Here is a 24,354-nt window from a genome sequence, read left to right on the forward strand (position 1 = left end):
TAGAATGGCTGATAGAACTCAGGAAAATACTTATGTTTAACAATTTATTATAAAGGATAAAACTCAGAAGAGTCAATGGAGAAGATGCATAGAGCAAGGTGTGGGGAGCAAGGGCACAGAGCTCCCGTGCCCTTTCTGGGTATACCATCCCCCCAGCAAGTGGACGTGTTCACCAACCCAGAAGCTCTTCAAACCTCATTGTTCAAGAGTTTTTATAACCCAATCTCCAACACTACTTCCTCTTTCCAAGTTTGGGGTTGGGACTGAAAGTTCCCACCCTCTCATCATAATTTTAGCCTCTCTGGTAACCAGCCTTCATTCTGAGGCTAGCTAAGAGCCCAACCCAAGACACCTCACTAGCAAAAACTCAGGTGTGATCAAAATGGGCTTCTTATGAATAATAAAACACACTACTATGTATCACTTAAGGAATTCCAGGGGTTTTAGGACTTCTGTGCCAGAAACTGGGGGGAACAGACCAAATGCAATATATTTCTTAGTATCCCTTTCCTTTTTCTTCTTCTAAGCTTACCATAACAATGAGATATATACAAGTTTAATAGAGTATTTTTCTAAGCAGTTAATGAGTATAAGCTTCATAAAATCTCCATTCTTATACCTGTTAGAGGAAGCAATAGTAGCCACTTTTTAAACTCTGCAGCTAATCCTTGAGTCCTATTTGATCAAAGCCTCATCAGTGCTGTTTGACACTTCCACCACAAACTCTCCATACAGTCCAGGTTTTTCAAGGAAGATGGAGAATATTTTGTATGGCAGAAAGTGTAAAGGCCCTTAACCTGGGTCAATCTACTCAGAGAGATGGATTCCTCAAAAGATGGATCACCCATTTAAAAGGAGTAAAATTTACCCTTCCTCAGTTGTCAAATCTTTCAGAGTCTTTGACATCTCTGAATAGCTCAGTTCAGGGCAGGAAAAAAAAAGGCATTTCTTTTTTCTTTTTCTTCCCCTGATATAAAGTGAATTTATTAATTTGATTTGGACATACTAGTACTGAAGGTCAAATAATATTTTCTGAAGATAATGATTAATGGACTTTAAAGCTTAGCATAAAATTAGTAGCTTCAAAAGTGTTAGTCATATTCCCTGGCAACAGAATGATAAAAATTCAACTGTGTAGAACTGCAGAACTCTAGGACTATGTAGAAACTCAGAAATCAGTAAGCCTAATATGCTCATTTTGTGAGAAAAACTAGACTCAAAGGTTAAGTGACTCACCCAAAGCTCACATACCTAATAGTAATAAAGATACAAATCAAACCAATTTTTCCTAAAACTAAAATTCTATCAATAATATTTCAACTGGCTCTCTATCAACTAAAAGTCTAGACTTTTCTAACAATTCACTATTGTGACATGAGTGATAAGACACAATACTAAATCAGTGTCGAGGAATTCAGGCCTAGAAAGGGCCCTCTCTTGGTGAGGAGGAAGGACTGTGTAAGAAGTGACTCCCCAAAGGCTTGTTCGCCATGTCTGGAGTCAAATCCAGACAGTGACCAATTAACCCCAAGTCCCATCTCGTTTCCTGGCCACCCACAAAATTATGTGCTCCTTTTAAATCTCCCTTATGTGCTGAGGTTTTAGTTAAACAAAACCCCTTCCAGTCAAAGAGAAGAAAATTCAAATATGAGAAAACCAAGCTTTTTTTCAACATTTCCATGACTCTTTTGGGTAGTTCATTTTCCAACCTCTCTGACAGTTGACAGTTGACAACCATGAACAGGATCACCCATTTCAGAGCTTCAAAGATCTTTCATTTCCCCCAAGACCCCAAGAAAAAGGACTATGAGTGGGAAATCAATGAAAACAGGAGTGAGAAGTGAAAGAAACAAAGTTGAAAATTAGTTGTTTTTTGTTCTTGTCATTGGGGACTTTTGGTCTCCTAAAATTCCTTGAGTTCCTCCAAGGGAGTTTTTTTTTTATATCAGTCTAGACACACACACACACACACACACACACACACACACACACACACACACACACAAAAATATAGCCTATAAACATCAGATACTGAGCAGCTCAGTATCTCCCTACTCGCTGCTCACTACACTCCAGCACCTGCTGCCTGGTATTTATCTGACATGGAGGTCGACGGCTCTTTAGGTTCTGGAGATGATTGGGTTCATACAGACTAAGAATAAGATGAAATCTATACATGGGACAACTGTCTTTTACTGTCTAGAAGACACAACCTCAGGAGTCTGAGACTTTGAAAATAAAAGGCCTTTCTGGACTGTAGAGCTGTTATGGGAGCTGCCCAGACCATGGCTAGTTTCTGTCTGAAGTACTCCCTTCCTTACATACCCAGAGCCCACCCGCCCACCTGACTGCCTTGCTTGGAACTTTGTCTCTGTGACTTCAAGTACCTCCAATAGCAGCTGCCTACCCTGACCCCTATCACACCCTCACCTGCCCACTATTAATCCTTATCATCAGTTCCCTGCTTCAGTTGGTTAGACCTGACCTCATCTGACCTCAACGACCATCTGTTCCTGAAGTGGAGCCTGGGGTACAAGCACACTGTATCTGTAATCCAGTTATTGTACTGAGTCCCCCACCACTACCAGTTAACTATGATAACTGCCAAGAAAAAGCAGCATGCATCCACACACATGCACTCATGTGCATATGCACACAAAACATACACTATGCATACACACACACACAAATAGCTCAACACTCAAAACTTATAGATTATTGAAAGAATGTCTGGAAAATAAAGATGATTCTGATTCTCCCCCTGCCCACCTTTCTAAAGCTATATTTTTTAACGTAAAACTTTGTCTTTAATTGAAAGTGTTCTTTCAGGAAATAAAGGTTCTACAAAATTATTTTCAATGCCTAATGTACCAAGGCATTTAGTAAATTCTGATCATTTCATTAAAGAAATCAGTAAAGAAAAAAGTTTTAGCCTGTTTTGTTTCTTCGTTTTTTTTTTGTTTGTTTTGTTTTTTTTGCCAAATGCACTCACAAAAAAACACAACTATTAGATTTCTAAATATTTAAATTCTGCTTGATGAAGTATTGTATAGATCCAGCCTAGAAAAGCTAAGAAGTACAAAACAATGCTAAAATTTAGTAGAATCTGACCACTTTAGAAAGATGGGAAAATTAAAGCTAGATATACAGTTAAGAATAACCACAGAGAGAAACAATAGATCAATCCATTTGCAAGATATGAACATGATGTATCTAGAATAGATAGTCTAAATTTTTGGGTATGGATTATAGCTAATTCAAAAATACATAGATAGGGATATATATATATATATATATATACTAAATATATATCTACATAAATGTTTTAAAAAGCACATGCATCTATTATCTATTTTTTGTTTATGTAAAATATACTTTATACTAGTGTTCTGCCTGAGTTAATACTTTCAAAGAGAAGTAAGGCAAATTGGCAAACATATAAATGTAGCAGAAAAATGGGTCTTCTAATAAGGCATAATAAATAAGTAGGGGTATAAAATGAATGATAACTCAAAAAAGAAAGTATCAATTGCGTTAAAAATCTGTCACTAACAAGAAAATAGAAGAAAATAAAGCAATGGCAAGGAGCAAGTGCTTGGGGAGTGGAGTATTCCTAAGTAATCAGAGTGGAGGAGGAAATGCGTCTGGACCACAAAAGGCATAAAAACCAGTAGCCAGCATATGCCTGGCAGCCTTGTCTGTGCAGCTTTACTGAACTGACCAAAACATTGCCCATTTGTTTTGTTTTGTTTTCTGCCATCATAATGGATAGTTACTAAGCAATTGATTGTATCATTGTGCAGTTGGTTGGATTTGGTCATTAAGATGGATGAAATGATGGGACCAAGTGCTTCATGGTCTGGTGATCTTGGTCACCTTAATGACCCAGTTGTATTGACTGTGTAGAAACCTGACCCCCATGCATTCTTTTCAACTCCAACTCATATTCTCTTATAATCCATATACTGTCCTTAAAGCTGTTTCCTCTCTCTCTCTCTCTCTCTCTCTCTCTCTCTCTCTCTCTCTCTCTCTCTCTTTGTTTCAGAGAACTAAGGCACTATTGAAGAAGATCTAAAATTAACACAAACCAATAACATAACTATATTAAGACATACAAATCTGTAAACATATTGTAGATAATGAATTCATGAACACCACCTACTACTGAAATGCTTTTTTTGAAAAGCTGCAAGATAAAATTTTTCCTATGGAATTTATCAAGTTAAGGTTTGTAGATCTTAACATGCCTTCTATCCCCACCTAGATATAACTTTAGGTGAAACATTAAGTGTACTAGTAAATTGGATTCTAGCAACTGCAGGATGTAATGCCTCGATCTCTTGCCTGTATTCACCATTGCTACAGACACTGGAGGTTTTGCCCTTTCCGACCCTGTGAGCCACTACTGCCTGAGGCTGGAGAGATCTTGAATTAAATCCTGACTCCTAGACCTAAGGCCTGAAAATTCAATGCAGTTGTTTGGTTTTGTTCATGCCTTACAAGTATTCTTCACTGCCCCTCAGATCCAAGCACTAGAGTTTCAGAGTGAGCCCTGGATTCCCAGGTAGCTCATGCCGTGGAACTACCTCTAATACTGGCCGTGGCCATGTTATCTCACTTCTGCCTAACTTCCACCTCCTTGGTTTGCAAAATAGTCATCCATCCAGAGATAGTCATCTGATCCCTGTGACCAGAGCCCATTCTGAACTGCAGTACATCTGGCCAGGGCCTGGAACCCCCCTGGCACCTGTCAGCTCTCCACTCCAGGAACTGGACTCTTGCCCAAACACCGCCTTCTGGCAGGGATTTCTGCAACATATGGGTACAACTCCCAGAATCATGACTGCCACCTGCCTGGCTCCCAAGGGCTCACCCACTGCTGTGCCCTGTCCAACCACATTGGACCTTGTGCCCAAGATTGCTTGAATCATGCCTGAGCTTACTCCATGATTCCTGGCTGGGCTTTGTCCTTGCTGGTTCTGGAACTAGCGCTATAGTCTATCTCCTTGACTTCTGCTGTTTTTGATATCTAACATGTTTCTCATGTAAACCCACTCAAACCTCAACCTAGTGGAGAAAACACCAAACTGGGGACCAGAAAGCTAGGGTTTCTAGCATTGTCGCAAACATTAACTAATCATTTTGACTTTTTCAGTCTCAGTTAAATGCAGCAATGAAGGGTGCTGGAGCACTTGATGCTGGAAGCTCATTTACGTTCTGATCTTCTTTAACTCTATGAAAAGGCTTAGGATTTGGTTTACAAATGTGAAGAAATTATAAAATGAGCATATATACAGTGGGTGATGACTCAAAGTTCAAGATTATACATTCTGATTTGGTTCCATTTAGTATTATATTCATGATCTGGAAAAGGGAGTTAGCAGAACACGAGTGTAATTTGCAAGTTAAATTATATTAAATATTTATCAGCACTGGTAAAGACAAAAATATATAAATGAGCCTAAAGAGGTTAGAAAGATGAGTAAGATTTTTACCTACAAAAATGCCAATGACTATATCAGGGGAGAAAAATTATTCAAAACAGATGCTGTGCAGGTGGGAACAGCAGCAGAAACATTGTCTGAACTATCCAGAGACATGTTCAGTAAAATTTTTAAACTAAGAAAGCAATGAAACAATGTAAGATAAAAACCAATACAGACTGGAAAACAATAGAGCAGTGATCAGACACCTAATTTCATCCCCTAAGGCAGACAGGAGTTGGTGTTCAACCCCTTTCTCTCTGACTTTTTTCTTACTTTGGAGGTTTTTTTTATTTTTTATTTTTAACAAGTAAGGTACTTACTTTTCCAAGCTCCCTGCTGTCCAGTATGATTATTCAGTTCAGTTCTGTCCAATATGACATAGAGCAAAATTTGCCCAGGGGATTCCGGTAAAGCTGTTACTTTGTTATAAAAGGGACAGATATCAGTGCTGCCTCTTCCCCCTCCTCGTAGCTGCCTGGAGGTATCCATAATACCTGGAGCTGCAGCAGCCGTTTTACCACCAGAAGCAACACAAATAGAATTTAAAATAAACAAACAAACAAACAAACAAACAAAACAGTTAAAGATAGCAGAGAAGAAGGAAGAGCCTAGGTCCCTAATGATTCTCTCCAGGAGATGAATGAATGTAATTACTTACCACCATTTTTCCTGTTATAGGATACAAAATGACTTATTTTTTAAATCATCATTGAGTTTAGTTAGTTACTTAAAGCTCTAAAACCTTTCTGATACATCCCTTTTGTCCCTGGTTTTGTATCATCACACATATACATACACTCCAAAAGCTTTTACCCAACAGTGATGACTCTTATGTAAATGACAGAATTATGTCTATAGTACCATTCCTGGGGCAGAAGAGTTGGATTTGAAAAAATAAAAGTATTACTGTTGTCAAAAATTAAAGTGAGGAGAAAAAATCTGTCTAGTGAACTAATAAGTTTAATATTGGTACATTTATCTAGAGTTGAATATTGAAGTTCTGGTTTGAGAATTTAGATAAAAAAGTACTGATCCCCAAAATCCAACATTAATTCATTGAGAACAAATCATTCTAGTTTCTATCTTTCTTTCTTTGATTGAAGTGTAAAATACTAAATAAGAAAAAGTTACTCATATACTGAGTTACCTAGGATGTGCTAAGTCATGTGCTAAAAACTGGCGATGCAAAGATAAAATAAAATTCAATCCTTCCTTTAAGACATTTGTTAGTTTCCATATAATGATGGAAATAAGTGTCTGATAAATGCTTGACTGGCACCTGTACAGAAAGAATAGCAACATAAGAAATGGTTGCATGAAGAGTGTGGCAATATCACAGAGGAGAGTTTATTTTAGCTATTAGTTAGAAGAATGAGAATTTCATCACTAAACACTGAGGAAAATTTATTCTGTGAATTTAAGTCAGTATGAGTATAGGCATAGAGAAATAAGGCATAGACCTCTTTGGGGAATGCAATGAATTCGGTCTTTAGTGGTATCATTGGAGAAGTAGGTAGGCAGTGTGATGGCAAGGCATTTGGATTTTTTCCTGCAGTTAGCTGGAGTTACTCTGGGATGTTAGGTAGAGGAGGTTTGTGTTCTGGTAGGGCTGTGTTAGAAACATGACTCAGGCTGTGGGTAGAGGAGAGATTAAGGAAGTGAGAGACTATAGGCAGCGAAGTAATTAGAAACCAATCACACAAAAGTCAGACAAGAAATGAGAACCCAAGGTATTGAAATATCAAGGGTTTTTGGATCACTGAGTGTGGGTAAAGAAGAAGAAAGGTTTCTAGCACATTGTTGGCCTGGATGAGGGAATACATGGCAGTCCTCTGATAAGGAATAAAGATTACAGGAGGAGGCACATATTTTGATGAGAAGATGCAGGGGGAAGATAAGATGTTCATTTTGGGAGAGTGAATCATGCATATGGAGATCTGTATTTGAAACAGGATTCCAACAAGGTCTGGGCTGAAAATACAGAATTGAGAGTCATGCAGAATAATGTGGTGGTGGTAGAAGCTGTGGGCAGCGCTGAGAATGTCCAGGCAAGTGGTGACTAAGGGAGAGAATTTAACAGTTAAGAAAGAGAAGGCACCCAGAGATGGAGAAAGAAAATTAGGAGAATGAGGTGCCCTTGAAACAAAGATAAAAGGAATTTAAGGACAAAACCAGAAGTGGTTAGTCATGAAGCTGTAGAGAAGATTTATAAGGTAAGAAATAAAGGTGTGTGATGTGTGTGTGTGTGTGTGTGTGTGTGTGTGTGTGTGTGTGTGTGTTGTTTCAGAAAGAGAGGAGAGAGAGTACTTATGCAGACAACTATGAGGTTTCTGGTGATCTAATTAAAACCAATGAATTGGTGAACACAAAAGGCAAATTTCCGAAAACTGAGAATTGAAGAGGAGGTGAAGAAGTGAAGATGGTTGGCAGAGGGACACAATAAATGCAGATTAGGGTTGAAGGAGAATATTTTATTTATGAAAAATGAAAGAAGAGGAAGACAGTGATGATATAAGAGAAGGAAGAGGAGGAACAAGGTCTCTGAGAAATTACAAACATGTGTTATTCCAAATATGCAGGGGAAATTACCACCTCCACTTTGTCAGGTTCAAGTGCAGATAAGTTTGAAGGTGGCAAAGCAGCAAATGAATGAAGCCTTGGCCTGGATACATCTACTCTGTAAGTGAGAACAAGGTCAGGTTATTTCCTACACTGAGGATAGGGGAAAGATAGAACTGCAAGCCCAAGGAAAGTGGAAACAATTCAAATATGCAATATTTCAAATGGGGAAAAAAGCAAAGTGGAGAAACAAAAATTTTAGGGCACTCCTTATATGCAGTTTATATTCTAGGAAGGTGAAGATGGAAGAAGAGGTAGATTGAAAAGACAAAAGAGAGGAGGCATAATTGATGAATCCTGAAGAAAGTGATCAGCTTTGCATAGGGGAGTGTCATTTTTTTCTGACATGAGAAGAAAGAAAGTGAGGGTTTCTGGACTTCAGTCATGCACTTCATAAATAATCTCTCTCGAGTCTTATGGACAAGGTGGAGAAATTTGGACTGGATGCAAAGGCAATTCAGTAGACAAATATCTCATTGAATCAATGCTGATTAATGGTTTGATGCTTGTGTGCAGGAAGGATTCTATTTGCATGGCCAAGGATTCTGTCCTTGGCCCTGGGCTGCTAGGCATTTTTTAAAAAATGCAGTGTCTTGGATAGAGATATATAAGGCTTGCTTTTCAAATGTGTGGATGACAGGAAGCCAGAAGGAATAAAGATGACAGAAATGTTGGATGACAGGATCTAAAGAGTTATTGACAGGGTAGAATGAATGGTTGAATTTGACAAGGTGAAAATAAGCAAGAATACACATACAATATTTTATCTAGATAAAAAATATTTAATAATAGAATTATATGACTTGAGGAAGGTGTGGAGGGTACTTAGTTTAGCAGGATTACACATAAAGGTTTCAAAATTTTAGTTGGAGTAAATAAGTGGTATGCTAGATATGGCTGTATGAGCTTTAGCAAACTAATGGTTAACTTTTCAGGAATTTTGCAAGCCAGTTGTTAAACACAGCCATTATTAAAAGTTAAACAATATAAACAAAATTAAATAAATTATATTAAAACAAAGATAATAGATACTCAAAATGTATCACTTCCTACTTTTTTATTTATTATCTCTGCTCTTGGAAAGCATATCTTAACAGTTGCCAAAGTCAAAAATGAAAAGTTTTGGAAGTAACATGCTTTCCTTCAAGCACAAGATAGTTTAAAATTTTGTAACATAAAATGGGGAAATGGGCCAGATGACCTTATAGTTGTCATCCAACCTCCTGGAGTCTTTGAAGTTCAGGGGTATGCAATGTGCATGACTGAAGGCATGCAGGCCCAATTTCTGTGAGGCTGATTATTTGAGGACTTATTAAGAGTGAGCTCATATCCTCATTATTCTTTAGACCATTAAACACATCCACACGGATGATAATTTGCTAACGTGAGGGAAAGAGACTCCTAATACATCAGATATTAGAAATGAGGATGACACAACCTTAATGAGAGATTCCCTCAACTTAAAAAAGTAAACAGAACTTTGAAGTCATTAGTTAGTGGCAGGGAGATAGACAAGATGACATTTTTGAGCTCCAGTCTTCATAATTCTGTATAGTGTAAAATAATGGATTAAAAATATATAATATAAACTGCCTGGCCAGTGTGGCTATGTGGTTGAGTGCTGACCTATGAACTAGGAGGTCACAGTTCAATTCCTGGTCAGGGCACAGGCCTGGGTTGTGGACTATCTCCCTGATGGGAGGCATGCAGGAGACAATCAATGATTCTTTCTCATCATTGATGTTTCTATCTTGCTTTTCATCTCCTTTCCTCTCTGAAATCAATAAAATATATATATTAAAAATTTTATAAACTAATGTAATATCACCATCTAATACTCAACATTTATATGGCTATGGTGTGACCTGATGTGCAGTAGAATCATTACATGCTAATTTTGTCAAAGAGGGGTATTTTAATCAACAAAGAATCTTGAGATGTATAAAAGGTGGAATTTTTTGTTGAATTTTAGAGAAGTTTGACATTTTAAGATGAAGGAAGGAATAGAGAACTGGGAAGTATAAAATTAAATAAATAGCAGAGGAATTCTGGAGGATCTTATAGGTACTAGAAAGGATTTAAAAGAAATCTGATGAGGTTTATTGGGAATATGTGTATATCCCAAAGCCTTAAGGACAGAGAATGAGCAAGTCCATTCAAGAAAATTCTGCAGAGTACATTAGACACCCTACGTGTGTTTTGATGGCTCTACTGTGAAGAATTTTAATGTAAAGAAGAATAGGCTTGGAACTTAGACATTAAAAGACCAAGGCTGTTAAGCACAAAAGCTCAATTCTAGACTTGATGAAATCATGGTGAGGGGAAAGGGAACAAGGAGAAAATAACCCAAAAGACTGAATGACAGGATGAGCTGCCCTCTTAAAATGAGGGTTGAAATCAATAATGTTTAAGTGAAATCTATTAATGCTTCAAGCCAACATGAGATGTAATATGAAGCTATATACCTGAAATTTTTTTTATCCAATTATAAATTGTATAGTATAGAAAACCTCCCAACACTGCTCAGTCTATAGAAAATAGTAAAAGAGGTGTCATAAGATGAGAGAAGAAAAAATATTATGAGTTTAGGGATATCGTCTTTGAAGAAGGATACCTCCCTAATTTCCCCACGTGATAACAGTTAGCATTTAATGGAGTCCAAGTGGGAGCTTCATGTTGGGAGTCTACCAGGAAGGCTATGTTTTGTCATTTCTCCAAGCAATGTGCATTCCAGAAAGTAGTTTAGAATGGGACAACTTGAGTATATGAGTGGGAATGATGAGAAACATAGCCATGTCTATGTAGAACAAAATAACAATCACAGATTGAAACAATTGGGCATCTGGAAAATTAATGTTTGAAATTTAGTTTAGTCTTCCTCCCACCCTTTTCCCCTTCTTCTCTCTCTTTCTCCCACCCTCCTATTCTTCTTTAACAATTACTTGTTCAAGACTTAATGGCTCTGAACTCAATACTAAAAACCGGGAGAAAATTTCCCAAGAAGCTAATTCAGCTTAAGCTCCAGAGCTCCTCACTCAGGAAATCACAAACTTGCTTGAGAGCTGGTGGCAAGTTGAGTCTTACTTTGTGGGCTTCATGCTTTTCATCTTCTCTTCCTCTACCAGCACCTGGTTCCCCCCATCCCCGCTGGGATTTCCTTGTTCTGGGATGTTGGCTAAATGTTTCAGATGGCCTCCAGGGTGTGCTGGAAGGAGAAATTCTGAAAGGATTTGAGGCAAGACTGGAAAGATAGATGGAGATTTAGAGGGTCCTAAAAATCATCCAGGTTCTGGCCTCAGACCCTTATCTGCCTGCGGGAAACAGGATGAATTCTGGCAGTAAGACCATACTGAAATAAGGTCAGCCTAATTAATATGGTGACATCATACCACAGGTGCAGCCATGTCTGCCTGAAAGACTTGGGCAGGCACAGACAACTTCGGAGTCTTCTCTCTCACAATCTGATCTTGTGTTACACCTGAACATGTTGGCACTTCCATAAAATGAACACCATCAAACCTTCCTCACAATACCAGGTCCCTTTTGGGGTCTCCTCACATCTGAATTTTGTAATCTCATTCTTCAAGCTTCCCAAGTTCAGTCTTCAAACCATTTTTGGTTCGTCCCTTTTTCTCTGTGAGGTAAATGAGACAGATATGTAAATCATAAAATAGGTCATACATGAAACATGCTAGGCACTCAATAAGTGACAGTTCACATTCTCTTCCACCTTCTCTCCCTGATTTAGGCATTAGAATGATTTTCTGTTTCTCTCACTGAGCCCCCTTCTATCTTTCTCTCTATTCCATACTATACAACATCACATAGGTATTCTCTAAAATATTCATCCTCACAAACCAATATCTGATCCGCTATAGTGATTGCCTTGTGTTCCTCAAAAAGCTGTATCCAAGTCCTAACTTCCATAACTTGTATATGTGACCTTACTTGGGGAAAAGGGTCTTTACAAATACATGTAAATTATGGGTCTGGAGATAAGATCATCCTTGATTTAGAGTGGCCTCTAGATTCAACGACAAGTGTTCTTATAAAAAGAGGGGAAGGCCATCTGAGAAGGAGGAAAATTGGAGTGATGCATCTACAAACCAAGGAAAGGCAAGGACTGCCCACAGTCACTAGAAGCTAGGAGAAAGGTATGGAATGGAGTGTCCCTCAGAGCCTCCAGAAGGAACTAATCCTGCCAACATTTTGAATTCAGACTTAGAGAAATATGAGAGAATAAATTTTTGTTGTTTTAAGTTTGTGGAAATTTCTTATGGCAGCCCTACGCCATTAATATCCTGACCCTTCAGATCCTTCTTAATCTGGGTGTGTAGCCTACCTTCCAAGGTTCTCCCATCTCTCCTTTACAACTTCCCCTCTTCTGTATATCAATAGTCCCTTGGTCGTTCAGAGATTATTTGTGCACGTTGCCTTTTCTAATGTAACACCTTTTCCTCTAGAACTCATTGTGCTTTCTCCACCTGTTCAAATCCTAATCATGAAATGAAAACCTATCCTGGTCCACAGTGATTTGTTTCCTATTCTGAATTCTTATAACACAGATTTGACATCAAATCCTGTTTTGTTAAAACAGCATTTGTTTTGTTTTTCATATATGTGTGTACCTCCTCAAGAATAGGATGTTTTTGCAACATAGAAAATGTTGAATAAGTGAATAAAGTCAGAAAGTACTGATAAAGAATGCTGGTTTTGTGGACTGAATTGCGCCCCCCCCCCCCGCCCCAAGAAAAATCATATGTTGAAGCCCTAATCAGAATACCTCAGAATGTGACTATATTTGGAGATAGGTCCTTTAAAGAGATAATTAAGGTTAAATGAGGTCATATGGGTGGGCTTCAATATAATTGGACTAATGTCTTTTAATAAGGAAATTTAGACATAGAAAGACACCAGGGGTGCACAAGCACAGAGGGACCACCATATGAAGAGGCAGTGAGAGGGTGGCTGTAGGGCAAGGAGAGGGCTCTGGAATAGATCTTTCCCTTATGGACCTCAGAGGAAGCCAACCTTGACCTTGGTCTTCCAACCTCCAGAACTGTGAGAAAATAAGTGTCTACTATCTAAGCCCCACAGTCTGTGGTATTTTGTTATGACAGCCCTAGTACAACAATATAGCAGGTAAAAGGTTAAGACTAAAAGTTAAAAAAAAAATAAACTCCTGGAAGGGAGAGTAAAAAGACAAAGTGTATTTTCTACCTCAATTGATGACATGCTTCTCTCAAGTGCTAGCCATAAAATGGCACACTATCTGACAGAGCCTGTAGTCTCAGTGACTTTTAGATTTATTATGAAAACATCATTTTACTATGGAATTAAAAAAGATATGAGAATAGAACTGGGACCTGGCCTCACCACTCTTCACCTTCTTTTAGAATGATGTTATTGTCTAACCCAGTGGTAGGCAAACTCATTAGTCAACAGAGCGGCAAACCAAGCCGCAGTTTGCCGACCACTGGTCCACTGGTCTAACTTATAGTAGGGAAATTTCTTGATAGTTTCATGAGTTAATCTGCTAATCTAAAATTATATAAACCTAAGCATTTTCTGGGATTGGCTATATGGACTAGTGGGTTTATTGGTAGAGATCAAAACAACACTGGTTATTTTATTTTATATATATATTTGTCAAGGTCACATTAGTGTGTGCTTTTCTTTCCCTCATTCCTCTATCATCCCATAACTTCCATTGCTGAAGGGGGTAGGGGTCATATTGGATTTTATTCCATATTATTCAAATTATATTTGGAATTCTTTGTTTGTTTATTTGTTGTTGTTGTTGTTTTTTTTTTTTTTTTTATCCTTACCCAGGATATTTTTCCATTGATTTTTTTTTTTTTTTTTTTTTTTTTTTAGAGAGAGTGGAAGGGAGGGAGACAGAGAGAGATAAACATCAATGGGAGAGAGACACATTGATAGGTTGCCTCCTGCATGTGCTAGGGCCAGAGATTAAGCCTGCAACTGAGGTATGTACCCTTGACCAGAATCAAACCCAGGCCCCTTCAATCTATGGGCTGACACTTTATCCACTGAGCCAAATCAGCTAGGGCTGGAATATTGTTTCTTAAATCCTCACACGAGGATATGTTCTTCATTTATTCTAGAGAGAGACTAAGGGTAAGGGGGAGAGAGAGAGATGTGAGAAAGAAACATTGATTGGTTGCCTCCTACAACCTGGGTATGTACTTTGACTTGGAATCGAACGCAGGATCCTTTGGTGCACAGAACCACACTCTTACCAACTGAGCCACGCTGGCCTGAATTTGAAATACTGAGTTCCCTTCCGGGAAGTAATTTTCAGAGGTTCATTGACAGAATGTAAAATGTCCAGAGTAAGGCATCCAAGATGGGCCAGGCTTTAAATACTGAGGCTTCAGAGGGTGCTTGAAATTGCTGATATTTGGTCAGAAATACATGGAGGACTTGCTACTAGATGATGATATCAGCTTGTTCCCCATGGCCCTTGAGGTAAGGGCTGGGCCTAATAGGTGGACCTTTCAGAGTGCTAATTTCATTTCAACAGAATAACTTCCACTACATAGTCTAATTTCCTAAGGACAAGAAGTAAGGAGGTGTAGAGAGCCATTGAGGAGCAATGCATTTTAGTAGCTTACAGGGTTTTGGAGTTGTAGCTCTTATTATCTGTGGGACCTAGTCTAGGTACTTAATTTACTTACCTTTAGAATCACCATCAAAATGGATTAATGATTATAACAACCTCATTTACAGTATTAGATGAAATATTGCATGTGGACTACTGAAAAAAACTGATGCCAAGAGTGGTGGCTTAACATATGTGTCATCTTAAAATTCATCTAGGCCTATGACTGATTTTGAGTACTAGACTCTGTTTGACTTTATTATGTCCCTTAGGTTCCAAATTTTCCTCCAATAAATAAAAAGGAAAAGAAGCTATAAATAGGAGGGCTGAGGGGAGTGCATTGAAAGGGCAAGGAGTTGGCCTCTTTCGATGGCCTACTATGTGAGCTTATACTAGCTGCCTTATGCTGGACCACATAATGATTGTATCTATGAGTCTGTTTAAACACCAGAAAAAGCAATTCTTCTCCCTTGTCCTCAGTTCTCACCTCCTCTGCTTCCTTCCCTTATCACTCTCCCCTTAGCAGGCTAGGTAGGGTGATCCTAATCCATAAACAGAATGTCTCTGATGAAGACATTTCTTACATTATTTACCCTCTTCTATCACTTACACCCATAGAAAGCTGTTTTTGAAAGCTTGGCTCTCACTGGGCTCATTACAACATTAAAAAATATTAAACTCAGAACCTAACTTTATTTATTTATTTATTTATTTATTTATTTATTTATTTATTTATTTATTATTTATTTATTTATTTTTAATCCTCACCCTAGGATATGTTTTTATTGACTATTTTGTTTGAGAGAGGGGGGGGGGCAGAGAGAGAGAGAGAGAGAGAGAGAGAGAGAGAGAGAGAGACATCCACATGAGGGTTGCCTCCGGAACACCCCTCCACCCCCCAACTGGGGATGGAATCTGAAACCTTTTGGTCTAAGGGATGAAGCTCCAACCAAGTGAGCCACCCATCTGGCCAGGGCCTAACTCTATATTTTAATCTTAACATATGAAAGCTAAGAAGCAAATGGAGAGGAATGAAAGGCCAAGTAAAGCTGGATCTCTAGCAGGTGAGGCTCAGGAAGACCTCTGGGGACAATTTATAAACATCAACCCCTGAGTATCTATCTCTCTGAGACAGTCCCTTCTGAGATGGGTGTACCTCGAATTTTGTCAAAACACATTTTGCATATATTAAGCTCAGTGATCCTGATAATATATGTGATAATAACTGTCTGGTTAACATCTATTAACTAGGCTCATGTCTAGGAGCTGAAATAATATGAGCTGTTTAATTGGGAATGCTTAGCATCACTAATGAACAACAAGAAATAGTATGAAAAGTTCTTTGAGATAGTCCCTTGGAAATTCACCAAAATTTCAGAAAAGCACAGTCTGTGAGGTAAATCTACTATGTATTAAGAATGGCTTCATTGTGCTTTGCATACATTTGTTATTTGTTCTTCACCAATAATAGGTTGGCATTATTATCCCTATTATAGCGATTAGAAAATTAGGTGCAGAGAGGTTCAGTAACAGTCCTAAAATTGCACAGTACTATATATCTAAACATTATATTATTTACACTTTTAAAAAAATAAATATTTTTATTGATTTCAAAGAGGAAAGAAGTGGGAGAGATAGAAACATCAATGATGAGAGAGAATCATTGATCTGCTGCCTCCCACATGCCCCCCAGTGGGGATCAAGCCCACAGCCTAGGCATGTGCCCCTGACCTCAAATGAACAAGGGACCTTTTAGTCCGCAGGCTAAACTACCCACTGAGCCAAACCAGCTAGGATAATATTAGTTATTTCTAAACTCAAGTGCTTAGACTGTTTAAAATTCAATATATTCGTGGATTTTTTCAAGGATATTGGAACATATATGAGATACGTTTGTGCATATCTCAGCTTATATGTATGTACTAGTATTTATTTTAGGTTATATGAATACTGAGTACAGTATATACACAATGTGTAATATTATTTTTTTTGAGAGAACTTAACCCTCACAATTATTAACTGCATAAATCCTAAATAGCAGATATAACGTGTTGTATAAGTCTGACTACTCATTCAGAATAGCTATTCTTTGCTCTTATGATATTGGGAAAAGAACAGAGTTAGCGAAGAATTACAAGCATTGCTCAAGCCCCTCTTCCATGTAAAACACATCCCATCCAATCTCCTGAACCGGCTGGAATATACTTCTCTGCCCCTACCCCACCCACCCTCTCAATGCAGTGAGAAAGTCGGTGGGTAATTGGGTCCAGATTGGAGATGTTTAAATATTCATGAGGCTGGCAGGGGACTGGGAGGGGGCGACTGTCTAGAATGGAGGTGGGGGCTGGGGAAGTGATTAGTCATTGAAAGCTAGAGAACAATTCTGAGAAAGAGATGGAGAGACGGAAGAAAAAGAAAGACAGAGTAGGTGGGGAGGGGAAGAGAGAGAAAGGAAAAGGAGAGAGAGAGAGAGAGAGAAAAAGAGAGAGAGAAGAGAGAGAGGAGAGAGCATGTGCGATGAGCAATAGCTGTGGACCTTACAGTTGCTGCTAACTGCCCTGGTGTGTGTGAGGGAGAGAGAGGGAGGGAGGGAGAGAGAGCGCGCTAGCGCGAGAGAGCGAGTGAGCAAGCGAGCAGAAAAGAGGTGGAGAGGGGGGGAATAAGAAAGAGAGAGGAGGAAAGGAGAGAAGGCAGGAAGAAGGCAAGGGACGATACAACCATGCTGTGCTGTATGAGAAGAACCAAACAGGTAGAGCTAAAGATTTTTACTTCTTGCTGTTGTGAAATTACTAGAGTACAGTATTTCCCTGTAAAGGCAGGAAAAATATTTTAACTGCTTCTGTTCTGGCCATGGTGCTCGCGTTTCCTTAGCCTCTGGTAACTGATGGTTGCATCCCAGCTTTTATTCTATTCTGTCTCTCATGCTCTGGTTTGGGATTGCTGCTACTAATTTAGATGACGATAGGAAAAAATACGCCTGTTTGGCTAGAAATAAGATTTATTTATTTATTTATTTATTTGGCTATTAGTTAATGTTCAGCATTTCAGGTCTGGTTTTGCGGGTGTGGATGTAGAAACGGATCTGGAAGAAAGATGTAGGTTTTACCTATAAGATGGGGAAGCAACTCTTTATATTCTTTGAGAAAAGCAGGTTGAAAGAATAATATTTAGTAATGAGTATAGCTTGTTCTGTGGTACAATTTTCTCACATGTGCTGCGGGAGAAGCCTTAGTTCCTACATGCCTGAGCCTCAAATGGGCGCAGGTATTAATGGAAGAACATATGAAGGTTTTATTATTTATTTATTTATTTATTTATTTATTTATTTATTTATTTGTCAATGAATGAAACTGATTTGGGAAATGCTTTTTTTATTTTCTTTTTCTTAAAAAAAAAATCTGAAGGCAACTGGGGCTGGGGGAGAAACTGGCTGCGTAAAAGGGGAAAATCCCCGTAGCGATTGTGCACCCACCAGCTATCCGAGAAGAGGGTGGACCACGCCCCTAGGAGCTTTGAGCTCCGAGGGGATGGGAAAGATGAGCCCAGTATTACCTGTTGGAAATCAGGTCTTTCCTCCCTTTCCCTTGCGTTTTTCCTGGGGTTGTCAGTGACCAGAGTCAGGCTAACATTCTGGATAATAAGCATTTGGTGACTCATTTTCATCCGGAAGATGGACACACACAAGATTAGCAAGAATCCGAGTCCCCGCCCTCCCTCCCCCAATGCCCAGGTTTTTCTTCCATTTCAAATTGCTCACTTATTTCTTGAAAGGCATTTTAGAAACTTGATTGGAGTGAGGGTAGGGAGAAATGAAGAGTATGGTGTTCAGCAGGAACCGACAGTGCCCTGGCATTCGCCAAATGAAGCTTTCAAACATTTATTGGAACACGTTTGAGTGATTTTGGCGAAGGTTAAGGAGAAAAATGGGTGTGGGATATGGGTGAGGGTGTTCCTGTGCGCGCACGCCCGCGCGCCCGCGCGCGTGCCCGGAGGAAGGGGATGGCAGTCTGGGTTAAAGAAGCCTTTTGCAGATTGATTGCCTTAGGGGTGGAGTGCAAGAGATAGGAATTGGGCATTATTCCTGTGCAGGTATTGGATACTGGGCAATTTGTAATACACTCGCTGAATCGGAAGGGGGTGAAGGGGGGCGGGGTGGAGAAGAAACAGCCTGCCAGATTAGAACATTTAGCCAGCGCCCTGAAAGGAGGGGCGGGGAGTGAGGATGAAGGAGAAGGAAGAGGAAGGGGAAGGAAGACAGAAGCAGAATATCAGAGCAGTGGATGGAGAGGCATAGCATGCATGCATAAATAAATAAATAAATAAAGTAACGGGCACCTGGGGTGTTGTGTGTGGTTTGGTGGTTTGTGTAGGGGTGTTTGGGGAAGAGCATGAGAATCTTACATGCCAGACTTCCCCAAACTGTTTTATGGTTCTAGAGACTGATGCTTCTATTGGCTTATTTTCTAAATCAGGACCCTTCTCCTTGTGTTCATTCTAACACATAAATGCAGTAGATACAGGTGGCTGGGTTAAGCACCCTGTCAAGGAAGCATCCTGAGGTTGCCCCACTGGTGAGCTGGGGAAATAAAATCTAGGAAGGTGGAAACCAAAGGAAGCCAATGCTATTCACTTATAAAAAGCTTTAATTTTGAAAAGAACATATGCTGCTTTACAACTTTCTGCCACTCTCTGTAGACACACACAAGTATTTGTACACCCCCCTTTGACAAAAGAAACCAAGCATGATTTTTAGAAAGAATTGAGGCTAATGGAATTCCCTTCCCCAAAAGGGGGCAGTTGCCTTCCGTAGGGTTCTCTCTCAGTGAGAACCCCAAGTGTTCACTGGATGTGCAAAGTAATGAAGCTGAAATTTTGTGTTTGGGAGTTGTAGAAATTTGCACTAAATGTGTATAGCATCTACACACTTCATGTACTATAGTCATGCATGTACTCTGTGTAGCTTCCACATGCCTGAATGCATTTTAGCATAATTTATATGCATGAGAGAAAATAAAAGGTATAGAAATTGTCCTATTGTAAAAATGTGTGCTTCTCTGTGAAGTGGTCCTGTTCCCTGTTTACCACTGTTGTGTATCATTCACATAAGTCAGTATGTAGGATAGAATTAAATCAGACTGAAGGAAATGATGTATTCAGGGCGTGGGCTCCATACTACACTGACTGGCATTTATGTGTGAGTACTTGTCTCACATGGGTTTCCTGCTTGTGGGTGTAATGATCCTGTGTCACTCATGGCAGAATCGGATTGTGTTTATCTTCCTTCTGGCATCTAGTCATCCTAGTCCTTAACAGGGAATAAAACAAGGGCAAAAATCTGCAAAGGTCTAAACTCTGCCACACCCATAAAACCCAGCAGAAACGTGGGAGGGGGCTGGAGAGATTGCACTTCCTTCCTCTTCCACTTGAGCAGCATAAAAAGCAGTCTTGGATTTCTGAGTTGTAATACATTGCCAATGGGTGAGACGAAAGCATAAATGATCTTTATTGGCCATTAATTACCCACCACTATAGATTATTAAAGCAAGAAGGAGAGCATGGCAGTGGCATGGGTATGAGACAATGATAAAGAAGTGGGCAAAGGAGGGATAAAGGGAAAGAATTCCTGAGGTTTTATTGGTTTATGATTTTCAAATACCTTGAGGTTAACTTTAAACAGCTTAATTGCCATGCAAATTGCAGATGATGAAAAAACTTGCAAGATAGGATCTGAGTCCACAAGCAAGAAAATTGTGAGGTGTTTCCTTTGTTTAAAACTAAGGACTCTAATTGAAGTGTAAAGAATACCAATGCAAGCAAGTAGCCCCTTCAACCCCACCAACATCTGCCTTTTCCCTCATACAACAGATAGTCCTTAGAGTGTGTAATCTGTACTTTAGAATTCCAACCTCCTCTTTCCCTTGCAGTGTTGGAAAGGTGTGGAAGGATGCCGCCTTGCTGCCTGGTGCAGAAGATTTCTCCCAGTTATAAATTAGATTCCTCCTAGTTATAAATTGGATTTCTCCTAAATCTTGCCGAGCCACACCCAGTGTCACCCAGGGACTAAGTGAATTAATTAAGTGGAGACATTCTACTTAGTATAATTGAAGCTGTTCATTTTTTAAAATGCTGAGTTCTACCACACATCTCCGAATATAAACAGAAAAAGAAATCATTTAAAGGTATTTCTTTTTCTGCCAAATTATCTGAACTTGCAGAGAACCTTAGAAATTCAATGTGTTCATATCTGGTGGCTCTAATTCCTTTTAACCCATACACAATGAGCTCTGTCTCATGCTGACAGTCTGTAATTCTGGCCCCTCCCACCCCATCCATGCTGAGACAACTGGGATAAGAATATGCAGGGTTAATATTTTCTCTTGCTGAGCTGGCAAATCTATAGAAACCTCCTTTCATGTTTTATGCTAAAGGGCAGTGCTCCTATTCACTGAGAGAAAGAGTGGCAAGGGGTCTCTTTTGCCTTGTTCCTAATGAAATTGTCAGTGATATGCCTGGGGCTGATAATTCCGCATACTTCAGTTTTACCTGGCCCCATAAGAAAGGGGGAGGGGTCCTTTCAGGCAATAGTAGAACATGTGTATTTACCAAATATTTTCCTTGTTCATACTGATAAAGTAAGAGGAATCTCAAATCATCCTCTAATATTAAAGGAGCATTTCAAAGGATGCACATGCCCAGGTTATCTCAAGAGAAGATATAGCATTGACTTCCCTATTAGTTGTCATAGAGACTTTCAGGCAACCAAGCATGTCTGTTGTCAATCAAAGAAATGATTGTGGGCAGGGATTCTCTTTTCTGAATTTCAGAAGTGTGGTCTGGTTGCCTCTGTACCGTTGCACTGAAGTCTTCATAACATTCTCTGAGGTATTGGGAAGAGCACTGGATAGAGTCCTTAGTCTATGCAATATACTGATTCTATGATCTTGAATGAATCATATAATCTTGGGTTTCTGTTTCCTCCTGTAAGATGGAGACTAAAAAAACAAATCCAAAGCAAGCAAGCAAACATCCCACTCTGCTTGCCTTAAAGGGCTTTTGTAGCATTACACAAAATTAATGTGAAAACAACGATCAATACAAATGTAAACAAGAATTTCCATCCAAGTTTTGCAATGTGGGCGTTGACTTAAAACCTCCAATTTTTCAAGATTGTCCAGTACCTACTATGCTGCTTTTTTTTGTTCAGGAGTTGGTTCTGGTCACAGTTGGTTTCTCTGCTTGTACTCTTGTTCCTCCTATTTTTTCCTCCAGAATCTCATTCCATCATGTCCTACTCTCTATAAGATTTTATCTTATACTATATTAACTCCTTTCCCCACAGCCTATGACTATCCTCGTGTTTCTTCTATCTTAAAGGACTATTTCCTGACTCTCCTGTCCCATCTCTATAGTGTTCTGTCTCACACACCTGTTAGACAAAGTTCCTAAAAAGTCTCCCCATACTCACTTTCTCCTCTTCATCACTCCCCACTCACTATTCCATCTACTTTCATAAGGTTTCTGTTCCCATAATCCCATTGAAACATGTTCTGAAAAAGACACCACATCCACTAACTTCAGTTTATGTCTTATTTGCTATCTCTTTGACATTTTGTATTGTTGGCTATCCTTCTTCCTGAAACTCTCTTCTCATTTGACCCGCATGATAACTCTCCTCATTCTCCTCCCTCTCAGATAGGTTCATCTCAGTATGCTTTGCTATCTTTGTTCATTCTCTCCTCCCCCAAATATAGATTATCTCCAGGTTCATGATCCTGATCCACTTCTCTTCTCACTTTACACACCAATTCTAGGTGATCTCATTCATATCGGAGTTTTAACCACCTGTGTGAATTCAAATCTGTATACTGGATATCTCTCCTAAGCTCCTGATCCATTAGGTATCTCTATTTAAATATTTAAGAGATAACCACATTGTTATGTACAAAACCATACTCAGTCTTCCACTTAGCCTTCCTCCAAATGCCCACCTCTAGCCAGCTTCCAAGCTCTAGGGACCAGGAGTAATCCTGAACATAGTTCTTTTTTTTTTTTTTAATTCCCACATTCAGCTACTAAATTCTTAGATTCTTGTTAATAAAATTTTGTATCCATCCTCTGCTTTTCAATTCCACTACAAATATCCTGGTTCAGATTTTCATTATCTTCTCTAGACAAAGGCAATAGCTTCTCACATAGACTCCTTACCTCCATCTTGCTCTCCTTCAATTCTCCTTACACATAACACTGTACTTATCTTTACCTAACACAAATCTGGTCATCGGATATTTCTCCTTAAAATCCTCTAATGTCCCTGCTTACCTGGAAGCAAAAATACAAACTGCTCAGCATGGATGACATGATCCAGATTTGCCTACCTTTCCAACGCTATCTTTAAACACCCTATTCTTCCATCTTATGATGCAACATTTTTCAGGCATTGATGTCTTTGCTCATACTGTACTCTTTGCTCACATTACACTCCTTCTCAACCTAGAAAATTCACATTTTCCCTCTAAGAATGGCTCTTGGAAGCCATTCTTGACCATCCTAAGTTAAGTTTCTTCCTACCTTTTTTGTGACTATGTTATCTATAATAATAAAAGTGTAATATGCAAATCGACCAAACAACCGAACAGCAGAATGACCATCCAGACAACCTTCCGGACGACCATGCTATGACATGCACTGGTGCCAGGCCAGCCAAGGTGGGTGCGATGTAATTAGTCAGCAACCAATCGCCCCACAATTGCCCCACAGAGGGAGGCCCAGGCCAGCCAAGTGATTGCACCCCATGCCTGTTGCCCACAGAAGGTGACTGGTGGTGGGGAGGGAGGGGCAACACAGCACAGATGGCAAGCAGTGGCAGTGGCAGTGATGGGGGCATGCCAGTTGCCATCAGCCAGGGGAAGGAAAGCCCTGATAGGCCCTGATTGCTGGCCAGGCCTAGGGACCCTACCCCAGGGGTCCCATATTGTGAGAGGGTGCAGGCATGAATTTTGTGCACTGAGCCTCTAGTATTTTATAATATCACTATTATGTCACTTGTTGTACCATATAGCATTTTTATTTTCTTTTCTTTCTTTCTTTCTTTCTTTCTTTCTTTCTTTCTTTCTTTCTTTCTTTCTTTCTTCTTTCTTTTTCTTTTCTTTTCTTTTTTCACATTGGTGTCCATACTATGAGCTGTTTAAGGGGAATGGTGTAATGTTAATTTTTTTCTATCTTCAGTGCCTACTACAAGACTTGCCAAATATAATAATTGGATTCAACTGTAGGTGATCTGTTTGCTAAATGAATATGGAACCAGGTTTATAGACTTTCCATAAGTTGTGGCACATCTAAATGTATGGAATCACTAGTATTTTTTTGTAATTCATTGACATCAAATTTTGAAGTGGAGCTGATATCATTGATTTTTGATATTGACCAGTAGGATGATAACCATCATTTTTTAATGAAAGCAGGCATAAAATGAGCCTATTAATACCATGTTTCTCCAAATTACCATAACTGGTACTATCTGAAAGCCTTCCATTGATGTCCTACTCCCCACCAACCAGCATATAGTCCTGCCCTCTGAGATTAGCAGAGTCCCAAGAAAGACACATGATTTACTATAGTCTTGAAGCT

At 39.2% G+C, this 24,354-nt stretch overlaps 1 protein-coding gene across 1 annotated transcript in view; it reads left to right on the top strand.

Annotated features, from left to right (window-relative positions):
• The first annotated feature begins 17,266 nt into the window (after positions 1-17,266).
• GAP43 (growth associated protein 43) overlaps positions 17,267-24,354 on the top strand; it is a 101,672-nt gene continuing 94,584 nt past the window's right edge. The window contains exon 1 of the mRNA XM_080658016.1: positions 17,267-17,476. Within this exon, the coding sequence (XP_080514142.1) occupies positions 17,447-17,476 (30 nt within the window). The 5' untranslated portion in view covers positions 17,267-17,446. The remainder of the gene's footprint in view (positions 17,477-24,354) is intronic.

The sequence above is a fragment of the Plecotus auritus genome (assembly GCF_963455305.1).
Source record: "Plecotus auritus genome assembly, chromosome: 2".
NCBI classification, from domain to species: Eukaryota; Metazoa; Chordata; class Mammalia; order Chiroptera; family Vespertilionidae; genus Plecotus; species Plecotus auritus.